The 23,240-nt window shown below is 36.9% G+C and overlaps 1 protein-coding gene across 4 annotated transcripts in view; it reads left to right on the forward strand.

The window, feature by feature from the left end:
* ACAP2 (ArfGAP with coiled-coil, ankyrin repeat and PH domains 2) overlaps nt 1–23,240 on the forward strand; it is a 62,588-nt gene that overhangs the window by 24,142 nt on the left and 15,206 nt on the right. For 2 of the 4 annotated variants that reach the window (XM_040566997.1, XM_040566995.1), the window contains exons 5-12: nt 529–587; nt 1,086–1,269; nt 3,762–3,806; nt 4,809–4,904; nt 8,531–8,605; nt 14,910–15,022; nt 18,815–18,835; nt 22,012–22,063. In XM_040566997.1, the coding sequence (XP_040422931.1) occupies nt 529–587; nt 1,086–1,269; nt 3,762–3,806; nt 4,809–4,904; nt 8,531–8,605; nt 14,910–15,022; nt 18,815–18,835; nt 22,012–22,063 (645 nt within the window). The remainder of the gene's footprint in view (nt 1–528; nt 588–1,085; nt 1,270–3,761; nt 3,807–4,808; nt 4,905–8,530; nt 8,606–14,909; nt 15,023–18,814; nt 18,836–22,011; nt 22,064–23,240) is intronic. The other 2 variants (XM_040566998.1, XM_040566996.1) reach the window with 1 other exon arrangement.

The raw sequence follows: 23,240 nt of genomic DNA on the forward strand, positions 1-23,240 counted from the left end.
CATCTTTTTCCGAAGGTATTGTGAAAGATTTTTTTACTTTACTTACTGTAGGGTTGGAAGATTGGTGTCTGATCCCTCAAAATCCAGATGCCTCTGAGAATTTAAGAAATAATTATTTTTTGATGTAACATCAAGGTAAAATAATTTATACCATGGGTAACTCAGTATTCAACTTCATGCCTTCCTGTATAAACATCTGAGTGAGCTGGCACAATATTATCAGCCTTATTTTATTGCTATACTACTATTTCCTTTTTTCGTTTTTGCTACACAATGGAGTTCTGCAAAGGATTTCAAAGCAAGAAGTTTTTAACCCTATATGTGACATATAATGTGAAAAAGTATTCAGTTTGACACAGAATAAATTCAGAAGCTATTGTTAGGTTGAGAGTCCTTAATAAGGTGAGGAAAGCTATGGCTTAGAAAGGGCTATAGAAAGGATTCTTAAGTACCGTCTGTGCATACCTAAAATGAAAAGCTATGAGTGTGCCAAAATTACTGAACTACGTATTAATACTTTTCTTTCAGATCCTGTTTGACCAAACCCAAAGATCAATTAAAGCACAGCTTCAGACTTTTGTTAAAGAGTAAGTTAACTTGCACTTGTATTGGGAAAATCATATATAAAATTGAATTTAAAAGCATCTGACTTCAGAGAGTTGGCTGATGACTTTCAGGAAAAGCGTTTCACCATAGGTTGAGAAATGCATATTAAAGCTGGCAAAAATCACTCAAAATCAGAGGCTTTAAATCCAGCTGCAGAAATATTGAAATCGTAACAGTTTAAGTTACTAATCTTAAATTACGTGCTGTTGTCCAGCCTTAGAAGAAAAGTCATTACTAAAGCTTTTCCCAGTGAGCATGAGATGCATTTAAATTTCAGTTTTTCCTTTCCCGAAAAGAAGAGGACAGGAAGGCTGCCATCGTACTTTGTATGATTTCTGTTTGTTATGAGCATTTGTTAAAGAATGTGAAAACAAAGAAATTAGCTCTAACAGTCACAAGCATGGTCTGTTTGGTGTTTCTTTTAAACAATTACTTTGTACTTTGAAATTCATTTGCCATCTATCTTTCATTTTCTTTAGAGATATTAAGAAATTCAAAGATGCAAAGAAACAGTTCGAAAAAGTTAGTGAAGAAAAAGAGAATGCTCTAGTAAAAAATGCTCAAGTTCAAAGAAATAAGCAACATGAAGTAGAGGAAGCAACCAATATTTTGACTGCAACACGGAAATGTTTTCGGCACATAGCTCTGGATTATGTTCTTCAGGTAAGTGCAGCAATAATGCTATTTCTTCAAATTTAACAATACTTACCTAAATGTGTTTTGTAAGTCTTCTGTGCTGTGGTTCCTGAAGTATTTAAAGTAATAATAATAAATAAAACAATAATAAACTGTAGCCTAGCAAACACAGATTCAATGGATAATTCTGATATAGAATGTTGTCTATTTCTACAATTTCAGTTGTTTGCTCTGAGTTTTATTTAACAAATCCTATTTTACCTGGAACCTAGGAATTTGTTGTGCCATGGGTGAAGTCAAGAACAGTACTGTTTTGCTTTTTAGTGTGGATCTACTGTAGAATGTTGCGGTGTTCTTTGTCCTACTGTTTTGAAGCCTGTGAAATAATAATATTTTGTGGACGCTTCCAATTCATGTCTCATGGTTTCCCATAACTCCAGCAGAACAGGACTTTGTAACTCAGATGGCACAAGGGGTGTGAACTCCTAAATGCGTCTGGCGTTCTCATGATCATACAAACACAGAACAATCCTTTTAAAAATTGGTTTCATATTAAGAGTTATCTTGATTTGTGACAGTCCAGCTGATTATTTAAAGCTTAGTTCCTGTTCTTTAAATTTTATGTGTTGCCTGTGCATATGTATTGCCTGTGAGGCAGAATTTTCAAAGCCCCCACTAGAGAGGTCGTCCATCTGATCAGCTGGAGTGCACACAGTGATCAACCCTGGTTTTGTGCCTCTTGGACACCAAGGGCAAAGTTTGTCTCAATGTTTGAAAAGTCAGGTGAATTTTGTAGCACTTGGTTGTACTAACACCATTTCTATGAGTGCAATCAAGCATCTGTTGTGCTGCAGGAAATGTTAGTGCCCAGTCCTATAAGCCCAGCTGGAATTTTGAAACAGTACCTTGTTACAACACTCTGCTCCTCACTGTTACGGGGTCCCAGCATGTGAGCTGCCTACAGAGATTATGATTAGAGTGAGTGTGATAGGAAGAGACTGGAGCTGATGACTTAGAGCCCCCTTTTCTCTGCTCGCGTTTCAATACAGAGTGGATTAGAGACGTGCATTGGAACTGTACTCAAATGGTGTGAGTTTGGCACCTCTCACTCGAGCTAGCAGCGTGTGCTGTTCTCATTACTGAGCTGAAATGCTCCTCTCAGAGCCTGAGTCGTTGTTTCTCAGCTACCGAGGCTTGTGCCATCAGTCTGACACTGGGCTGCTCTGCTTGGGCCCTGCTTCGGCTCACCCAGTGCAGCGGGGGGCAGGAGCTGGAGCTGCAGGGACAGGGAGCGGGGTGGCTGCAGCACAGTGGCGCCTCCTTGCCCCGTTAGGCTTCTGCTTATGTTCATGCACTTGTGCTCAGTTCTGTGAGAGCAGAGCAGCGTTGGGGAGCCTGGGGGGGAGGTGAAGGAAGGGAGACTCTCCAGTGCTTAGGAAGAGAAAAAAGTGGCAGAGACCTGTTGGAGAGGTGGGGGGGAATTTGGCAGTCATTGCTGTAGGCCAGTCCCTTGTATGCGCATTGCCCTGCAGCTCATTTGCTTTCTGGAATTTGCATGTTCTAAAGCTGAACAGTTCCTGTGGTAAAGGTGCGTTTATAGCAGCAAGGAAAAGTTCCGGCACCTCTTTGTGCAGGCAAAAAATGAATTCACCCTTAGGAATCCCTTCTACTCAGATGACTCTTCTGCTGGAAAAGTGGCTTCACAACACTAGTCTCTTCATAGCTGTATTGACTTTAAATTGTACTTCAAAACCATTGCTTTCCTCTGTTTGTTTTTTTGTCCTGTAAGTTGAGGGTTTGTTCAGTACATTTTTTAATTATTTTTGCTGCAGATGGTTTTCCAAAATACTGATTATTTAAGTATGGAAGTAGTCTGATTTTGATTATAGCTTCAGTAAGTTTATTTCTTCTGCTGGAATCTTTAAATTGATCCAGAGGTGTTAAATTACAAAATTGCATGTTTTTTCTTGCTCCTCTATGGGCCTTTTAAAGCAAATGTAGCAAATGCAGGACGGCAACTTGAAAGGTTAGGGTACAAAGAACAGAAGAATAGGATGAACATCAAAAATGTCCCTTTTTCTACATAAAGTGAAATATTTCAAGATTCTAGGGCAAGACTGTTGGTCAGTGACTTCAGCCAGATTAAAAGTGCAAGTATATATGAAATGCTACGTATTGAAGATGTTGCAATCTTGCTTGTTTTGGTGGCTGGGGCTATATCCAAGTTTTAGGACACTTGAGATGGTGTTAGCCCAAGGGGAAATGAGTCACAACTTTCTTACTTTATGGGGCTATAACTGTGGAATTCTAGCTTTGCAAGCTTTTATAATGGCATCGCTGCAATATTACTAAATTAGCATGCATCTTCTGCAGCTTTGAAAGTGCTTTCTGAAATCAGATATTGAGTTATATTTGTCTGATGTTTTAAGCTTTGGTATGATTATTTGGAAAGAATCTGAAGCTTACTTCTGTGGGAGGAATTTGCAAATTGAATAAAATAAGCAACTTATTTTTTCTAGATCAATGTTCTTCAGTCTAAAAGAAGATCAGAAATTTTAAAATCGGTAAGATATACTTTGATTTCTGTATTAGAATATATTTAAATACATCCAAAGTTAAACATGTGACTGCAAAGCAATATATTAAGTGAACTTGGCCTTTTGCCTATCAAACGTTATTAGTACAGTTGGCACTTTGCGATGATCAGCCTGGCCTTTACTATAACCTGGCTTAGATATTTAGCTGGTTTTTGGCAATCATTATGGTTCAGATACGAGCACTTAACAAAAAAAGCAGCGAAAACCTTAATAAAGTGTTTCACAGTTAAAATCGGACTTTGCCAAGAATTCTATTTATGCCTGTTATATTCATTTATAAACTATAAGTACTTGTAGTCTGCTCTAAGATGGTTTCAGCTCTTTCTACAAAAATGGTGTTTTTGTATAAATAGCTTAGTCAGCTAGTACATGATATGCTTTAGTATGCCGTTTGTGAAATAGATAACCAGATTAAATGGTGCTTTTCTTTCAAAGGTCTAAAGTTGTATTTAATTTAAATGCTATTTAAAGATAGCAAAAACTTCAGTTGAATTGCAGCTTTATAGCTGCTTGCCATTGTGCTCTGCATCTTCCCAACTTGTTTCCTTTTTTAACACTGGACATTCTTCTCAGCTGTGTTCATGGAAGTTATGGTTATAGATCATTAATATGTTCTGTAGTCTCTCTATTGTACATGTCCTCATTGAACAGAGTTAACACAAGTTTTTTAGATTACAAGAATTAGAAGTAATTTACTGCCCTTAACTAGCTTTTATTTGTTAATGGGGTTAATCCTGTAACTCATTGCTGAGATTTTTGGCATGGTTCTTAGCTGCCTTTGCCTCGCATGTTTGTTTACAACACGGGAAGCTGTACAAGATATCGATGTAAAGCTGCAAGATGATGACATACCAGAAAATAACCATGGAATTTGTTTTGCCCTTTTTTGTTTGGTTTATTTGTGTGGATTAGTTAAAGAACATATCTGAAATACTTAGCTATTTTTAATACCTACTTCTTTTCTTCCAGATGTTATCATTTATGTATGCCCATTTGGCATTTTTCCACCAAGGCTATGACCTTTTCAGCGAGCTTGGGCCCTATATGAAAGATCTTGGTGCACAGGTAAGAATCTACTTTACATATTCATAACTATATACTGAAATGGAAGAAAACGTGTATATATCAGATAAGTTGCAGATTCCTTCAACAGAAAGAAAACGAGTGTGATAAAGGCAAAGCATTAAAATACTGAAGTGGTTTGAATTAAACTTGTTAGTCAGTTGTCTTTTTACTAAAATTAATACTGCATTTAGGATCTACATACCTAATCATAGCCATATGATGCCACTTGAGGTACTCTGTGGTATTTAGGGTACTGGATTTTATTTTATTTCAAAAAAAATCGTACATGTGCCACGTCTTACATATTTAACAAGAAAAAAGTAATATTTGTTTCCTTCAATTTGTATACGTTATATACTGTATAAATTGTTTGATATGTAAAAATTACAGTTGATGTTAGCAATTTAAAGTTAGACCGTAAAACACAAGTCTGATTTTAGTAATTAGTCCAAAACTGAGTTCAGACTCTAAATCCTTCTTGCCCTGTTCTGTTCTCTAAGAACACATAATTGCAACTTCTGGGTTTTCAGTGAAGGACTCGTCAAAACATGGCATGTACTGTGGCCAACTGCACACGAGAGACAGTGAAAATAGTTATGCAAAATAGGTTAGGAACATAGAGTATTCAATTGAAGATCTGTCTGTGGTGTAGGAGGAAGGCTCAGCAGTGCCTCTTGACTTGCTTTCAGTGCAAGTGAGTGTAGCTGGAAATATTTGTACCATTTTTTTTGCCTCAGTCTGAAGACTTGAAACAACTGCACTGATGTAACACCCTCTGTTTCCACTCCACAACCTGATCTACAAAACAAAGCCAACGCAAATTCTGAGTGTCAATCCATATATGAAAGCAAATAAATGACAGCAAACACATATTTGCATTTATCTCAAGCAGATACGTTGTTGAATGTCTATGAATTTACATTGTTCTGGCCTGGTTTGAAACAGTTCCTAGTTCTGGCTGCGTATTTCTGCCCCATTGCTGTTGTCATCTGTGCCTCTCAACCTGCTTGTGTGGTTGTGCAGTGAAGCAGACAGAGGACTGTAGAAAATTATTACTTAGACATTTGATTGTTGGAGTTACTCTTCTGACAGATTAGTACCCTAATCTGGTTACTATGGGTCTTCATAATTACAATTACTTGTATAGATGCCTGCCAGGGAAGCATATGCTTTTGTGTGCACGTGTATGTGTGGCAAAGTAAATGATGGAGCTGAAAGGAGGATGCTTGAGCTGGCATCTCCATCAAGAAGGGAAGAGGCTGTTCAGCCGCAGCCCTCATGTTTGGTGTACTAATAGCAATTGAAAGGTTCAGGTGCGTGTGACTGCTTGTAGCTGGCCATGTGCCTTCACATCCATCCACTTGGAGTTGTCGTTGTTGAACTGCAGTGTTGTGAGGGTACAGAATGTTTTTTTGTATCCCCTCAGAGGAGGGGATGTGGAAAGGAGATGAGAACTGTGTAGTTGGTAGTAGTTTATGCTACCAGATTATGCTACCAGAGATTACTTGATTTAGGATCACAAGAGTATTTTTGAATGGCTGGTCATCCATTTGCTTCACCTGGTAAGGAGTGTTGTGTAATACTCATTTTGGTGCAGGTGTCATAGCAACTGAAGGAGCTAAATGTAGAAAAATCCAAAGCTGAGTGTTTGAAATATATTGACAGTGGAGCAAAGACAGAGTGAAAGCTCTGAAATTGTACAACTTGTTGAATTATTTTCCTGTAGCAGACCTTAGCTTTTAAGTAATGGGTAGTTTTTCTTACAGAAGCAGACTTGTAAAAAGCTCAGTAAAGTTTAACAGTTGATGATTTTGCAGGTTGTATTGGTTGAGGTTTCCGCCTTTGTGACGGGTTAGATAGAAGGTAGGTTGGGACAGGCATTTGTTAGATTTTTCTGAAAATACTATGAACTGCTTTTGTTAGTGGATTCTCATTTACAGGTAAATGTTGTGTATGATCCTAATGACGAGGTTTAACTGCACATGAAATATTAAAACTAGAGTGGTCTTAGGTAGTACAAATTGTATTTTTTTTTGTGTGTGTGTGTTTTCAAAATATCTGGTTCACATGACGGAATAGAATTGAGCAACTTTGCTTTCTGGATGTTTTAAGTCAGGCTGGTATTACTTGTCAATGAGATCATTGTAGGGGAATCATTAATGTCACACAAGTATAATACTTGTCCCAACCCCGTGCCATGGGCAGGGATGCCAACCACTAGATCAAGTTGCCGTGAACACGTGAAAGACTGAAAATGCTCATGTAGCCATTTGGGCTAAACAAGCCAGACAGAAAAAACTGCAGGAAATTAACAGAGCATGGAATTGGAACCACCAGGTGGCTGGGAGGTCTGGGTCTCTAATTGTTGGGCTGTCTCACAGAGGGGTGTAAGAGCCAGTTAGCATCCCTTTTCCCCCTCTCATTTGTATCATTTCAAATGGGGGAAACGCAACACTGAGAAAGATGACCGAGTTGGCAGAGGTTTTCATTTGTGGATATAAGAGTGGGTGGAGATGATTATAATTTCTGTGTGAATTGGAGGTTGTTATTCATATAGTGCTCTCTGCCACATGACTGACTTAGGCTGGAAAACCGGAGTTGCATGTTGTTCGTAGTCTCCTGGTTCTAGGTCTGGTGTAGAACGAGGTCTGCCTCACATGTGAGGTGAAGCTGTGGGCTGTACAGCTGTGTTAGGTAATGCAGTTGTGCCGTTCTCCAGTAGGATGCCATGAGTGGGGATAATGGCACTTGTGCCTTACAGACTGGGTAAAGAAGGAGTTGATCTGATTCTGTAGCGTTTCATGTAACTACGAAGCTAGCTGCATCTGCTTCTGTATTTCACCATACTTCTTAGTTAAAAATCAGACCTTGTACAAACACACTTAGTCTAACAGCATATCTTAATTGTTCTGCCTTTTAATCTCCTTATGGTATCAAAAAAAGGGCGATATTATAGACATGGATGTACAAGTTTTTGGTAGCATCCCTACAAAGTCTGTGATAAGAAAGATAACTTTCCTCTCTATTGTGACAGTCTGTTTGCAAAATCAGATTATTATTTCTGAAACTGGAAGCAGTTGGGTTGTATCGAAGATCCCAAGCAATCCTGCTCAAATACTGCTGGTGACTTGATTGAAACCATCAATGCAAAAGCCTGGTTGGGGCAATTCCCTCCTTTTTCTGGAGGGGGAAAAATCACACATTCGCTCTTCCTAGTTTTTGCTGCTAATGCCAGCACTGCTGCATAGGCCAGTCAGCCAGCAAGAGCAGCTAAAGCATGAGTCATTCTCTTCAGAGACTGAGCACCAATGCGGTATAGAAGTCGCATATGCTTGGCACCATGCTGTTCTTTGAAACATTCCTCCTAAGGCTTACAAGAAACGTACACCTTTCATAGAGGTTAATTCAGGATGGTAGTGCAGTGCTTTAAACAAGGCTTCAGTGGTTATTAAAGGTAAACACTTTGTGACCAGAGAAGTGATTTGCTTTATTTGCATAGTAAAAAAAAAAAAAAAAGTCATGCAATGTCTAGACATAATGTGTTCTTTTTTTGTCAGCATTATGAAATCTACAGAGCCAAATTTCTTTTGAAATCTAAAGATCCAATTTTCTGTTTCTCTTTACAGCTGGATCAGTTGGCTGTAGATGCTGCAAAGGAGAAGAGAGATATGGAGCAAAAGCACTCCACTATTCAACAGAAGGTACTCGAGAGAATATAAAGGGTAGACTGCACACATATTTTCCTGTCTCTCGCATCTCTCCCCAGCAGTGCATCTCTGCATCGAACTGTGAACGATGTTATCTTTAGTACAGACTATTAGACTTGCACATTATTAAGCATAGGGTGGGATTGCAGATAATCATTTTTATATTGCAGAACAGGGTATTATGTTCATTTCTGACTGAAATGTAAATAGAACAGTAGATTTATATGGGGTTCCCTAAACGTTTCATTAGAACTCTTGAATCCAAGATAGGATTGGAATTAGTATAGTTGTAAAAGTTGCTGTCTTTTCCTTCTATATACCTGTAGGAGAGATATATATGTATACGCTGCATAGTCATACAGTCTGATGTATCACTTTCTGCCCAGACGGTGCTAAATGAGTACAGCACTTTGTAGAGTGTGGCAGAACCTATTGCTTATAAAGAGCCAAAATAAACTTTTCTAATGGCTGTATAATGTATGGTCTTCAGCTCTACGCTAGTATGAAAGTGATAAGATTAAGTTGCTGTATTGGACAGATTTGTATGTACAATACTTCTTATTTTTGCTTATTGAGAAAAATGTAGATAATTCACGTTGTGGGGGGAATAACTTCTGTTGTTTGGATGTTTCATAAGCTCTAGATAAGTATTAATTTTGCAGGTATAATGCTAGAAGTTAAAAATATTTCCACAGAACTCTCCGGTAGTGAGCTAATACTGCAGGTACTTTTGAAAGGGATTAGATACCAGTTTGAAGGTAATGGAATGCTTCTTACTCTCATTCAAATACATTCTGTATCTATTCAGGTGTCATACTTTTAAAAAAAAAAAAAAAAAAAAAAAAAAAGTAATGTAATTGAAATCTGAGTAAATTCAGGAATGAAAACATGCTAAGATTTCAATTCAGGTATCATTAGTAGGAATCAATATTAAGGGGAAATGGGAAAGAACTCAGGTTAATGTTTATGTTCAAATTTGAATTTGGTTTGGCTCAATAGGGCTAGTTCTAGGAGTGGGCATTAGGTGGGGGTTTTGCTGTTAGCGAACAGCAGTACTTGGTGAAAGAAGTTAGTTGTGGGCAATTATGTTTAATTGGCTGTAGAAGTAATAACTTGTTACCATGAATTATGGTCATTGCTGTTGCCAATGATGTTCACTTCTTTTCTTCAAATGCTGCTTAAGGCTGCTTTACAGGTAAACTGTTTCTAATAGTATTAATAGCTATTGAAACTACTAAGCTTTGCGAGACTTGATAAGGTCTATCTGGTGTGTGTGTGTGTATATATATATACACTCTTGGTTTCTTGTACAAACAGCAATCATAATGAGATTATTGATTTATTCTATATTTTAATTGAATGACTATTTTATGCTGTTGCAAAAATATAATCAGCATATTCAGGTTGTATTGTATGTTGTCTTCTAAAGTTCCGTGTTTCAAGTACTAAATGTTGTCTCTTGTCCATGTCAGTCAAGTTACTAATGTGTTTTGTGATGATAATGCCTAGAATACAGCTAGGCTTTGGAGGGCATGCTTTTTGGAAATTCCTTTCAGCGCTCCTCAAATCTTTTTTTTTTTTTGGTTTGTTATTCAAACCATACTGTCTGGTTGTTTTTTGTCTCTTCCTGCTTGCTTTTCCCAGCCTTTGCCACCAAGTTCAAAATCTTGAACTGCCGTAGACCTTGGATATTGTTCTTTACAACATTTTGTCATCCAGTCAACCTGACCAGGATGGCAGCCTTGTTTCCTGTTCTCTTCTCATGCTTTTTCATATTTCTTTCTATTGGCTGCCCCTTAAGCATATGTTCCCAAATCTTCCAGTGCCAAATCCTTACATGTTTTATAGCTACTGAAACTTACGCTTCTTGAGTTGAATATTCCATGGAGTATTTATGCATTTAATATACTGAAGTTTTAATCTGATGCTTCAGAATGATGCCTTTTCTTCATTGTGTGGATAAAGAACAGTTCCTTTTCTGAAATCCATAGGTAAGTGCCCATGTGCACACACCTACCCACCCACTACCTGTGTTTGCATATATGTGCATATGCATGCAGCGTAATTGCACTAATTAAATAACCCATCACACTTTTCTTTATAATCATCATCCTTTTTAATTAGACTGTTAGAGTGGCTAATGTAAAAGTCATGGAAGGGTTTGGTCACCACTATTACTTTGTTTTCTCGTTGAAGATAATTGGTGTCTGATTTCTGTTTTAATTCTTGTGCTCTATTTACTCAGCAACTGTGCAAGAATTTTTTTTAGTGTAAGAAATGCTCTTTCTCTTTTCCTTGTTTTTCTAAAGCACCACATAGTATGGATTAATCTAGAAATGTCCTCGTTATAGGAATCTTTACCTTGTGTTTCATGAGCAGTTTGATGCAGCCTGTTACTCGAGTAACATGGTGAATTACAAAATAATTTAAAAATTGCTTGTAAGCAGCATTATGGCTTTTTTGTTTTGTGGTAGAGCTAACATTTTCTTCAATAAACAGGGAAATAATGCAGGAAAAACATTTGCTTGAAACTTGAAGTAGTTTTCGTTGTATTCAAATAACTATAATTTAAAAAACAAAACTCCTGTTTCTGGAAGACTGTTCAGGAAACAGCTGTAGTAAGAATGATTCAAAAGCTTTTTACATCTGGAGTAAACAAGGTAATAGGAAACCAGATGCTACCACAGTCATAAAGCAAGCATAAACCCAAACTGCTGTTGAGAAATAATGCAGACAAATTCCTGTCACAAAAAAAGACACGTGCTAGTATTTCAAGGAACTTGTATGTTCAGTGATGACCTTGACTTTTTGCACTTTGTCTTGGACTGCAAACTGTGTGATTTGTGTGTTGTTGTTTTGAGCTCTTCCTCAAGGCGCTTTCAACTTCAGCTTAACCAACTCCTCTTCCAGTTTGCTTATCCTATGGGATGGGAATGGAAGTTAAGCTGGGCTTTGCACAGTGAATGTCTTCTGTTGTGCTATGTACAGCTGGAGTAATGTTTCAGACTGTTCTTTTCTTTGGTATTCATTCTCTACCCTTTACTGCCCTTTAAAAATCTTTCTGCTTCTTTAAAGAAAAATATCTTCTGAATACAAATTCCAAGTTAGAATGCTGATACGCTCCCTGTGATTTACTAATCAAATGACTTGGATGGCTTTTATGCCATAGTAGTATTCTTCGTATCGGAAGTTAATCTGCCCCTGAAAAGCAGGGTTTGTGATGTTTTGGTCACAAGAAAATTTGTAAAGAAACAAAAAGCATGCAAGCTATGAAATGACTTGGTGTATATGATAAATTGGTAAGTTTGTATAGCAATGTGTTCACTGAAAGCTCTTGAGACTACTATGCTGTGACCTACTGATTAATAGCAAATGTGGATTTTTTTTCTATTACCATCTGATTTCCTATTCCTTGTGGACATTGTTTAAAAGAAAAAAAGAAGGCATAAAAACACACTGTGTATTTCACTTGTATAATTCCCTTTTGCATGTTTCTCTTCCAGCCAACCTTCAAAAATTAATCAGAATAGAAGCCATAGATGTTGATTACTTCAAATTGAATGAAATGTGTAACATTTTACTACCATATAGCTTCCATAATACTAATTCAATTTCTTTGGCTAATTAGGTGAAGCATACTGTAGTTCTGACTGACTCCTAATTAGCAAATAAATGATATTTAAAACTCAGCCTTTATCAGCTGTGTGTTTGCTTAAAGCATATAAAATTCTGAGTCACTTAAAGTGACTGGTTTCATTAACATGTGATTCTCTTATATGGGATACTGGAAAGATAAGGATGTATTTCTCTCTGGCCCTGATTATTTTTTGTGATTCATTAAACTTTTCCATGAGCCAAGATAAAAATAAATTAAATGTGACTGCTTTTCCCTGTTCTTTAATTATGAAATAAGAGACTGTAAGATGAGACAGAGCTTATCTAGTTCCTTTTTCTGCTTTAATCCCTTTAATTGTAATGAAGTTCAGTTCTATTCTTTTTTTCCTGACTACAACCTTCAACGAATCTTTAACAACCCCCCTGCCCCCCCAGCTGGTAGTCTATGCATAGTTAGGAAAATATCAAACTTTTGTCTGCATACTGTTGTGTCTTTATCTGCTCTGTAAAAGTGCAAATCATTCAGGAAAGCAATTAAAAATAGAAACTAAATGCACTTCATGAAGAAGGCTTACTAGTTTGGACTACTTAGACTGAGAGGGTTGTGAGATAAATGATCTAAAGGAGTTTTCCTGTTATATTTGTACGTGTCTTCAAAGCTTAAAGGAGCTTCATTGGAAAAGACAATTACATTTTCTGCAGAAGTTTTCCAAACGTGAAGGAAAATGTGATTACGTGGTAGTTTGGATAGAAAAGACTGAGGGAGTGTATATTGTCTTACACTAGACAAGGAATTGCAGGTGACACTGAGGCAGGAAGATGCAAATCTTTAGCAGGTTTCATTATGTTTGGGAGCTGGTAAGTTCATTTCTGATTTGGGGGTTCAGGTGAGAGTAGACACCAGGATGTAAAAGAAATCTGTGCTTTTGGGGGGAGGGGGTTCTTCTGTTCTTCTTATTTTGGGGTATAAGAGAAAAAAAGAAAGGGCTATGAACAGTTTGAGAATGTTTGTATATGTTATAAGCTGTGTAATACTATGTTAAAATTGTACTGTGGTATTTGGCTTTAAGATTATAATTGCCATATGTTTTACTACTTAGTCTACTCAACCTTTGCTGGACGTGTGGAGCAGTGTTAGCTTTCTAAAAATTGTAAAGCTGTTGTTAGCAGTTATTTGTTACTAGATTAAAAATAAACTTTGCTTTTACTAGTTCTAGCTTCATATTCTTGTTGCAGATAGTGAAGAAGAAAACATAACTAGGATGTTGTCATCTCTGCCAGCACCTTGATTTGCTTTAATTTAGGGATGACTTGGATAGCACCGTATTTATTTGTTGCTTGTCTTCTGATTTCTGATCTGGCTTACTTGTCTAGATGACAGAGCTTAAGAAAATGCTACAAGGCTGGCTGTATACAGTCCTCAGCACCAGGCTGCAGTTCATTTTAAATTTTGACTCAGTGCCCGTTGCCACTTTTCTTCTACTTTATTCTTCCTTTTCTTTGAAATATCCACAAGATGATTTGCCATAGAGGTCGCAAATACCTGAGCAAGAAATATTCCTTGTGTGCAGATGGCTAGATTCTGGCTGCAGATCAGCAAGTTCGGTCTTAATGAAAGCAAGTCTGAATATGTGGAGGGCGGGGTGCAGTTGGAAATTGCTGGTGTCCTTTTCTTTCATCTGCTACAGAGATAAGTTTTGGAGACGCTTGCTTAAATCCCAAATCTATAGGACAGTATATACACCGGTAGCATTGTCTGTCTGTTGTTGGCAGTGCTCCACCACTTAAAGTTGGTGGGTTTTGTTCTCTGAATCTTTGACTTAGATGCTTAGATGCTTTTATGTACTTTTCTCCGGAATGTAAAAAGGTTCTGTTGGACTTCATAGTCTCATACTATCAAGTGAAGACTATGCGAAGACTTGATAGTCTTCAAATACTCTGTGAATGTGAAGAATCACAATTCCTTCTCCCATTATTAAATTCCATTTGCGCAGAACTTGGGGGAGATATTGGAAGTTTAATGCATTTGAATGTCTACTTAATGCCTGTCCAGATGGGAAGGAGACGACTTGGACCTCTTTGAAAAAATCTCACAACACAAGAGAAATCCCACTCATACTACTTATGCAAAGCTCAGGAAATATACCAAGACAAGGGCTTTTAATACAGGTGATAATTACCTACAAAGTGCTTGTCATAGATTTTCAGTAGCTGTCAGCATTTATAATGTATTCACAATAAATGCTAGGTACTAATCAAATGGTGACACTTTATATGGTCATGTTTTTTTTAACCTCAACATTTCCTAGAAGCTAAGTTGTGTGAAAGATTAAACCTGTTCTCTAGGGTTTAGATAAGTGTGCACCTCTTCTTTGAAATGCAACTGTTCTGATTCAGAGACAGTCCTTGTCTTCCTTTGTTCTTGTGCAGTCTTTGAAAAGACAGTAAAATAAATAATGCAGTCTTGCAGTTCCTGATCTCAAAATAAAAATAATCTCCTGCCTCTGATCTCCTAAAAATACTTTTTAAAGAAGTGTTGGGGCTGAGAGTCATAGCATGACTAGTGAATGTTGTAAGCAAAAGATTATTGCTCCAGTACTGTTCTTGACATTAATGTGGCCAATACTTGATCTTTCTAATGAAACTACAATCTGTTTTTTCTTGTCTTGTTCCTTTGTACTAGGATTACTCCGGTGATGATACTAAACTAGAATATAATGTAGATGCAGCCAATGGTATTGTTATGGAAGGCTATCTATTTAAGCGAGCCAGCAATGCCTTCAAGACTTGGAACAGGTAATTACTCAGAACCTCTATTTATTGGCTTTATAAGATGCTGCTTGTTATGCCAAGTTCTGGCCTGACTTAAAACCTGTGCAACCCCCCGATTCCACAGTTCCAACAGAACCCTTGGACTGCTCTGTGAACTGATGCAGAGATGGCACTTCGTGGTTGCTTCTCTTTATTGTCTGTCCTAGTTGTTTGCAAGCCTTTTTCAAGAGCGTACTGAAGTCCTGTGTATAGAAGGCTTGCTTTATTGTGCACAGTCTGGCTCTGTGGTGGCATTTTCGCTTTACTTTCTTGTTGAAACAGTAATTCTTATGATTGTATACAATATGTTGTGTAAATGTATATGCTGGGAAAATAAGCGTTAGGTGACAATGTGAAATGAAGTTGTATGGCTATTGTAAGCAGGGAAATGTAGTGAAGGATTGAAATACTGTTACTTCTCCTGAAAGCATGAAATTGTTATCCTTTACAATTCCTGTGCTGTGCAGTAACTTCTGCTGAGTAGTTTTCATGGTCCTGTTGGGAATTCAAAATATACTGTTAGTCTTGTCTCTTTAACGATGTTTATTTTACTATTGTTTAAATGTTTTTCTTACTGAACAGGATTTCTTTTGCATTTCTAATAGTGTACACTTTTTTCAAGGAAACATTACGTATTCTGGAGCATTTCCAATATAGTTGGGTACAGTCCTTGAATTTTAAAGGTAGTTTGTCTTGATATAGAGCTTGTCTTATGCTCTGCAATTTTTGCAGCATTGCATCTGTTTTACTGTTTTTTGTGTTCCAAAGGCCAGAATCTGTATTCAGATAAGTGGTCCCTTCCAACCTCACTTCCAGTTCAATAATTCTTTGACCATCTTGGAACAGCACAAGTCCATAGCAAGTTGGAGTTGTTTCACCTAAATCCATAGGCTGATGTGAGGGCTGCTGCCGTTAGCAAGGCTGTACTTCTGAGCAAGTAGCATGCAACTCCTTTAAGGGGTTTTGCTTTGGACTACCTCTAGTCTGGTCCTGTGGTATGATTGTAATTGTAATGTACCTTCTGGGTTAGTTCTGTCTGAGTGCGTTTGGAGTTCTGTGAGGCATCAAAGAATGGTGAAGGGAGAAAACTGGTAGATATGATTGAAGAGCACTTTCCTGGTCAGAAGTAAAAAGTTAGTGTAAACACGCTTTGAGAAAACTCCACAGTAGCAGGGCAGGAGGCTGGCCTTCACCGAATTTTCATCAGGCTCAAGGAGTCCTTTTTGCAAGGTGCTTTGCGGGGTTGACTGCAGCCTCTTAATAAGTGACTGAAGACAAAACCCTAACTCTTGCTTTGGGTTCTTCTGTGTATTATAAAGGCTTTGCTCTGTGGGGAGGTAACAGAAGGAAGCAGGACAGCAGTGTTGGAAGGTAGCTGATAATTCTCTTTCGACATGGCTTCGTACCTACTATTACTGTAACTGTATTGTTCTTTAAGATGATTGGGTATAGGCTTTGATTAAAACTAATTTGTCTGTTGAAAATTTAATATGGGCACAAAGGAAGTCATAATTAAATCAAGATGTCCTGAAAGAAGGTCATAGTGTAAGTTTACGTGTTTCAAAGGTACTCAATCAAAACATTCAAACAATAAGTCATTTTAGAGAGCCAAGGTAAACAGCTCAGTAATGACTCAGAGCTAACCTACTTCTCACATACGGTTAATGCTTGCTGGTGTTGTGGTTTAACCCCATCAGGCACCAAGTACCACACAGCTGCTCACTTGCTCTTCCCAGGTGGGATGGGGGAGAGAATCAGAAACAACTGAAAACATCTGTGCTATCAACACTGTTTTCAGAAAAAATCCAAATGCAGCATCATACAAGCCTCTGCAAAGAGAATTGACTCTATCCCTGGCAAAGCTATGACAGATTGTAATTTTTTCTATTTCTCACAACAGCGACAAACTAATTTATCTCATTGTGATAGGCTAGATGGATGTGTCAGAATTAAGCAGTGGATAAGCCCTCTATATCCATGGTTTAAAAATTGAATGAATCATTTTAATTTAGTAACTCATATATTCACAAACCATTACTAATTGTGAAACTTATTTGACGTAGTATAATAGTAATAAGTGAGCTTAATGACAATAACTGTTATCTGAATCTAGCTTCATTTTTCATGTTTTACTAAAACCAAAAGTTTTTTATCCTATCTTTATTTCTGAATCATTTGTAATTGCTTGCTACATTGTAGGCACTGAGGTGGTCATTGCCTCTTTCCACTGCCTGTTTCCCCTGATGGAATGCTTTAATTCCGTAGTATTGCAGTTTCACCTGCATGGAGATGATACTGGCTGAAGTTCAACATATAGTAGAGGCTAGAGCGTACTTCCAGCCAAAGAAAGGACTGTCGTTGCTTTCAGCTGTTCTGTGCATAAAAACGTGCAGTGAAATACCGAAGGAGGAAACATTTAGAGAATGATGTATTTTGTATGAGGAATACAGAGCTGAAATCTGAGGCCCCCTGATACAGACAAGATACTTTCAGTGTTCTAGTCAGGTAGGTAGCTTGCTTCTTCGTTATATGCCCATCTTTGAGGGGAAAGTGAGGGATGGAAAATCGACCAGCTGAAACGAAACTAGAATAATTCATCTAGAAAGAAATACAGGAGTTACCTGATATTCTGAACCAATGGTGATGGCACTAATCTTGCTAACAGCTGATGGCAGTGTCAGTTGTAATACAGTAGGTTCTCTTTTCTTCCTGTTGGTGTCAGTTGGTATTTTGATGGTTCTAGGCCTTTCAAACTGCTCCTTTACAACAAAATTAGGAAAAGGTATCAAAAATCATTGCTTTTATCACCATTAGTGCATACTTGCCAGCATTAAAAACATGAGAAAAGGAAGTGGTGCGATGAACTTTGCCTGGCTTGGACACATCATTATGATTTTGGATAACGTGATGCTTCTGTGTGCATGTCTTGGTATTTGAATCCATGGATACTGTAGTGGATTTTAGTGGGAAAAGTACAGTTACTGTGGAGAGAAAAAACTTGAAACCATATAATGCAGACCTTTGAAGAAGGACAAAGCTGTTCTAATGTATCAAAACTTGTTTCTAGTCCAAATTAATTTCTTGCTAGGATGATATAGTTTCTTTTTCAGGCAGTTGGTAACTTGGTTCAATTGTCCAAAGACTACCATTAATTTGGACATTTGCATCAAGTTTCCTAGTCTTGGGATAATTCTGTATTCTGCTGGCATGACAAGCAAATGGTTACCAAGTAAACCACGAGAGCTAATTGTCATTTGATGTTACTTTGTTTTGAAAGAGGTGGAGATTTTGGAACCTTTTTATACTGTAAATGTAAACTGTAAGTTTGTATTTCAGATGAGACACTTCAGTGGAAAGAAAATTAAATTTTTATTAAGTCTTTAATGTGAAGTCTCACAGCAGTTGTTATGGAGACATTTTTGGTTGTATATTTATCCGTTGAAATGACATCTTATTTTACACAACTTTTCTGGAAGTACAAGAAAACAAAATCAGTTTAATTTATTATGGAACAATAGTTAAAAACCTTTTGGTTCTTAGAAATTCAGATTAAAAAAAGGTGTGTGTGAATAAAATGTACGTGTGTGTAGAGAGCCTTTACCAAATATAGTGTATTCTGCATAGGTTTTGGGTTGGTGCATTAGATATTTTCCTTTTTAATTCTGCTGTATTTTCAGATCATGCTAATTCTTTGCTTATTTTGCTCATTTTGCATTTTTCATTCCTCTTCCTCCTTTCCCTTATGTTTTAATCCTCCCCCATTTTTTCACATGACAGGAAAAAGCCAGATCACATCAGGTACCAACCAGCTTCTTTTATACCTTCCCAGTGTTTCTTTGGCACGCAAAAGCTCTAAATTAACCCTGCATTTAATTTTGATTACTTGCGATGGATGTGAAGTGGCTCAGTCTAAGAAAATAACAGAAGGATTCTGCCTGGGATGCCAACACACCTGCTGCTCAATGCTTTCAAAAGAATTAGTAAGGTTGATCTGGTTTTAGCTGAAAAGGAATTAAAGCAAAGTTTATGCACTCAAACTTCTGAGCATATGAGATCAGTGTCTTGACTTTTTGTTTCCTTTGTACGCTGGTGGGATTTTTCTCGCCAACTGCACTGGAAATAGAAATGTAACTTTTAAATGTTGTGCATTCTTAATCGCTGTTTTATTTGCATGCTTATGTCAGTGAAGAAAATGTTTTCCTTTTCAAAAATCAGCAAGCATGGTTAAATTATTATGTAAAATTCAGATGTTTTTGTTATTACTTCTCTCAGTTCTCAGAAATTTGAAATGCTTTTTAATGAATATTTTGTTTTCCTATTTAACAAATACTTTTTTGAATTATGTTTGAATTATGTTAGTGTAAATGACAGAAAACGTGTAGTTTCTAAACCCAAACAACTGTATTTAAGTACTGCTATAAACTCAGTGGGGCAGTGCAAATTACTTTAAGATTGCCCAGTGTGTTTTCTTTCACCATGCTTCTCTCCTACTGTTTTGACAGAATGTCACATTTAAGGAAACTTTGATAACTTTTAGTATTACAGCTGTCTAAAGATGCATGAACATCAATTCTTAGCACAGGACATGGCTAAGTATACCCCATAGCAGCACCTCCAGTACCTGTGTTATAGCTCAAGTTTCCTGGCTGTTACTGCTGTAAGCCCCAAGCACTCTGTTTCCTACAGTAGAGTTTATGAACTATTCCAAATTTAGAGAATATCAAGTTTTTGGCCCGAATTAAATTGCTATGGCGCTGACATTTTGGAAGGGAGGCTGCCACTTCCATTTTTTACGGAGTACAATAAAGTGTAATAGCATTATTTTCCATTGAAGTCTACTTCAAAAATGGGAGATATAAGTTATGCTGTGCTCTAAATTATTTATCATGTTCAGTAAAAGTTTCTGTAAAAAAAAAAAAAGTGAAGAAGTAACACACACACACACACATACACCAATGCTTTTTGGCTGAACTTGGCAACTTTTTTAAACAGATTCCATTTCTCTAATGGAGGTGGCGGAAAAAAGGGCCTGGAATACTTTGAAAACTTCTAGATTAGGCTTTAAAGATGACACAAACTTGTACAATTTGTTGTGCTCGTTTATATCTGGTATGAGAATGGAGCTGATTTTTACTTTAGTGATTTGCTAAACATTTGGCTTTAGAACAATGAAGTACGACATTAATGAAGTAAATCACACCAATCTCATTTTTAGAGATTAGCTCCATTGCATGTTATCTTGGGGCAGGGCTACTTTTTTTTTTTTTTTCCTCCATTGTAACTTAGGCACTACTTTTCATGTTTTTATCTTCGGTATTAAGTTTCCATAAAATAAAAGACCAAACACCTTGGTTTATTTTCCTTTTCCAGTCTGCTTTTTTTTTTTGGTTGAGTTACCTACTTAAATCTTGGCAGTTACCTGCCTTATCTTGTATTAGAGGCTTAATTACTATATATGTTTTTTAAATAGATGGTAGAAAGGATACCTTTTAAATAGCAGTGACCAAAACTACTGTTGTTAATCAACTGAGAAGTTGTTTTTGCATAAATCTGCTTAATTATTTTAACCCAAAAAGATTACAGCTATTTTGACATAAATCCAGTATTGAAAGAAGACTGTTGTTACTTTTAAATGAAATATATCTGCACAACATTTTAAAGGAATACTTGTTAAAAGGTAGAATCTCATCTGTCTACTATGTACTAACTTTCCTAACAAATACTAGGTTTTCTGATTTGAATCTAACTTGTGTAATTTCTTTCCCTTTGTATTTTCTTAACAATGTGTGTGCTTCTTTTCATGAATGGCTTGTGGTGATTGAATAGTCATACGGAGCCCTCTTGTTACTAATTTTAGTGACCTGCAGCTTGATATTCACCAGTTTGTACTGCACCATATCTTGTTCTCAGTGGTATTTTGTGTACTGTTGCCACTCAAACGAATTGGCAGTGCAGGACAAAAAGCGATTTGCAGTACAAATAAGAAATTTCAGGTAACTGAGCCATTATGTTATGGTAAACACGGGTTCATGTTATAAGCTTGAGCAAAATAAATATGTGCCAATCTCACCACAGGACCGAATTACTTTTTGCATTCCTGTATTTTTTGTCAGTTCAAAACCAGTGATTGATTAGCTTCTATTTTGCACATTCCCCAGAAAAGCTACAAGGGGATGGTTATGTTTGCTTTTTTTTTTTTTTTTAACTTCCAGCAGTCAGAATAAAAGCAGTTGTTCTGGGTCTGAGCTAGTCAGAATTTTTCCCAAACGTTGAATGTTTTTATTGTTCTCTTTCAGTTGCATCCCATCTGAACAGGAGTTTTACAAGGGATGATACAGTTCAGAGGATTTTTTCCTCAAGTGTTATCTTCTGGATTTTATAAGATGCCTTAATCTTTTTAATAGTTTCCTATAAACCAAAGGCTTAACTTAAGATCCTACTTAAAAGATTCTATTGTTGTTTTATGTTTATGTGCAATTTTTTATCTAAAATTTTAAGAAATGACAGACATAGAGAAACTTGCATGGAATAGTAACAGTCTAGTGTTTTTTTTAATGCCTTGGTAAGTTATTTCTTCTACTGAAAATATTTAAGGAGTGAGTAGTTTGCATAGTTTGTAATTTAAACCATCCGAATTTGTATTATCAAATCACTGAAAATTGTAGCTTGCTGCTAAAATACAGAAGTAAATGTTCTTTGAAATGAAGGTGTTGTGTACGATAGCTTTACTAATGTTGCCATAACACGAATGTATTTGTTTAAGACTTGAATTATTTGAACCTTGCTTTCTGTTCTGTTTTGTCTCTGCTCTCCTTCTTTCATAGTCTCATGAAATACGTGTCAAAACTGACTGGCATTACTTCTGTGAATTCTTTTTTTCTTACAGTCTCTCTGTAGACTGTATGCTAGCATATTTCAGTCACATAAGTGTGAAACCAGTTACATACTGTTTGGATGTCTTTTTATTCAAATAGGCGCTGGTTCTCAATACAAAATAATCAACTTGTGTACCAGAAGAAATTTAAGGTAGGTATCAAAATTTGTCTTGGGGTAGTTTGGTGTGGGTGATGGTATTTCTGACATGGGGAAGTAAAAGCAGAGCGCTAGCAGGGACATCCTGTATGGTCTCGAACAACCTACTTTTCTAAATTAATTCTTTCTTTGTAAAATGACATTAACACCTGAATTTACAGATTTTTGGACTCTCACACAGGGACTTGTAATCATATACCTTATTTAATGCATTTTTGATACCTTGTTACAGAGAAGACTTAAGCAAGAGCCTTGGAAGTTGTTGGTCCCAAAAGGCTTGTACACACTTGCCGGCAGACTAAATGCTCCGTGCTGTTCCCTGGGCTGTTCTGCTCAACTCCTTAAGGAGTTGCTCTCTCCAGTTACTGGTCTTTCATATCCAATTTTGTGCTTGGAGAGAGAGGAAAATAAAAAGACATGAAAATATTTGTTACAAAACAGTTGTGGATGCTACATATGTGCATCTAATACTAAACACCTAAGGCAATTCAGCAGTTGATGTCTGTCTTTTTGCCAGTGGAAAAGTACAATTGTTATCACCGCTGTTGTATACAGCAGCAAGCACAGCTCTGCCCAAGCCTAAAGCCAGCTTTTTCAATCAACCTTTGGGCCCATATCCCTTTGATTTACTGTTCTAGAATCAATTTGTTGCCACAAGGCTGTAGCTGTTCTTGATGTTTGGAAAAAAACTGTCAGAGAACTGGGTGCAGAAGGCAAAAAAAAACAACAACAAAAAAAAACTTAGTGATTCAGTGTTACCAGATCAGGTTCAGAGCCTGTTGTTATCCGATGCTCTCAGATCAGGAGATAAGATCTTTGTTTTTGTGGTTGATAAGGAAACAAATAGTTGAGTTTGTGTTAGCATGTTTTAGGCAGTTTGTGTGTTTATAATTTCCAATTACATTTTGATATGCTTTTATATTACAAAAGGAACCTTTAAAATGCCATTAGCTTAGAATAGATGTCTTCTGACGTGAATCAAACTTTCAAAACCACTGCATCCCAGCTTCTGGATTTGTACCTGGCACTGAAAACAGCTTATTTTGGTGTAACCTTTCTGATTTCTTTGTAAGTTACATTCTGAGAAGAGAGACAATTACCTTTGGGCTCCTTTGAATGTTGTTGTTTAAGCTGTTGATTATTTGGTAATTAGATTGCAGATAAAAAGGCA

This window comes from Cygnus olor, chromosome 9 (genome assembly GCF_009769625.2).
Source record: "Cygnus olor isolate bCygOlo1 chromosome 9, bCygOlo1.pri.v2, whole genome shotgun sequence".
Taxonomy (NCBI): domain Eukaryota; kingdom Metazoa; phylum Chordata; class Aves; order Anseriformes; family Anatidae; genus Cygnus; species Cygnus olor.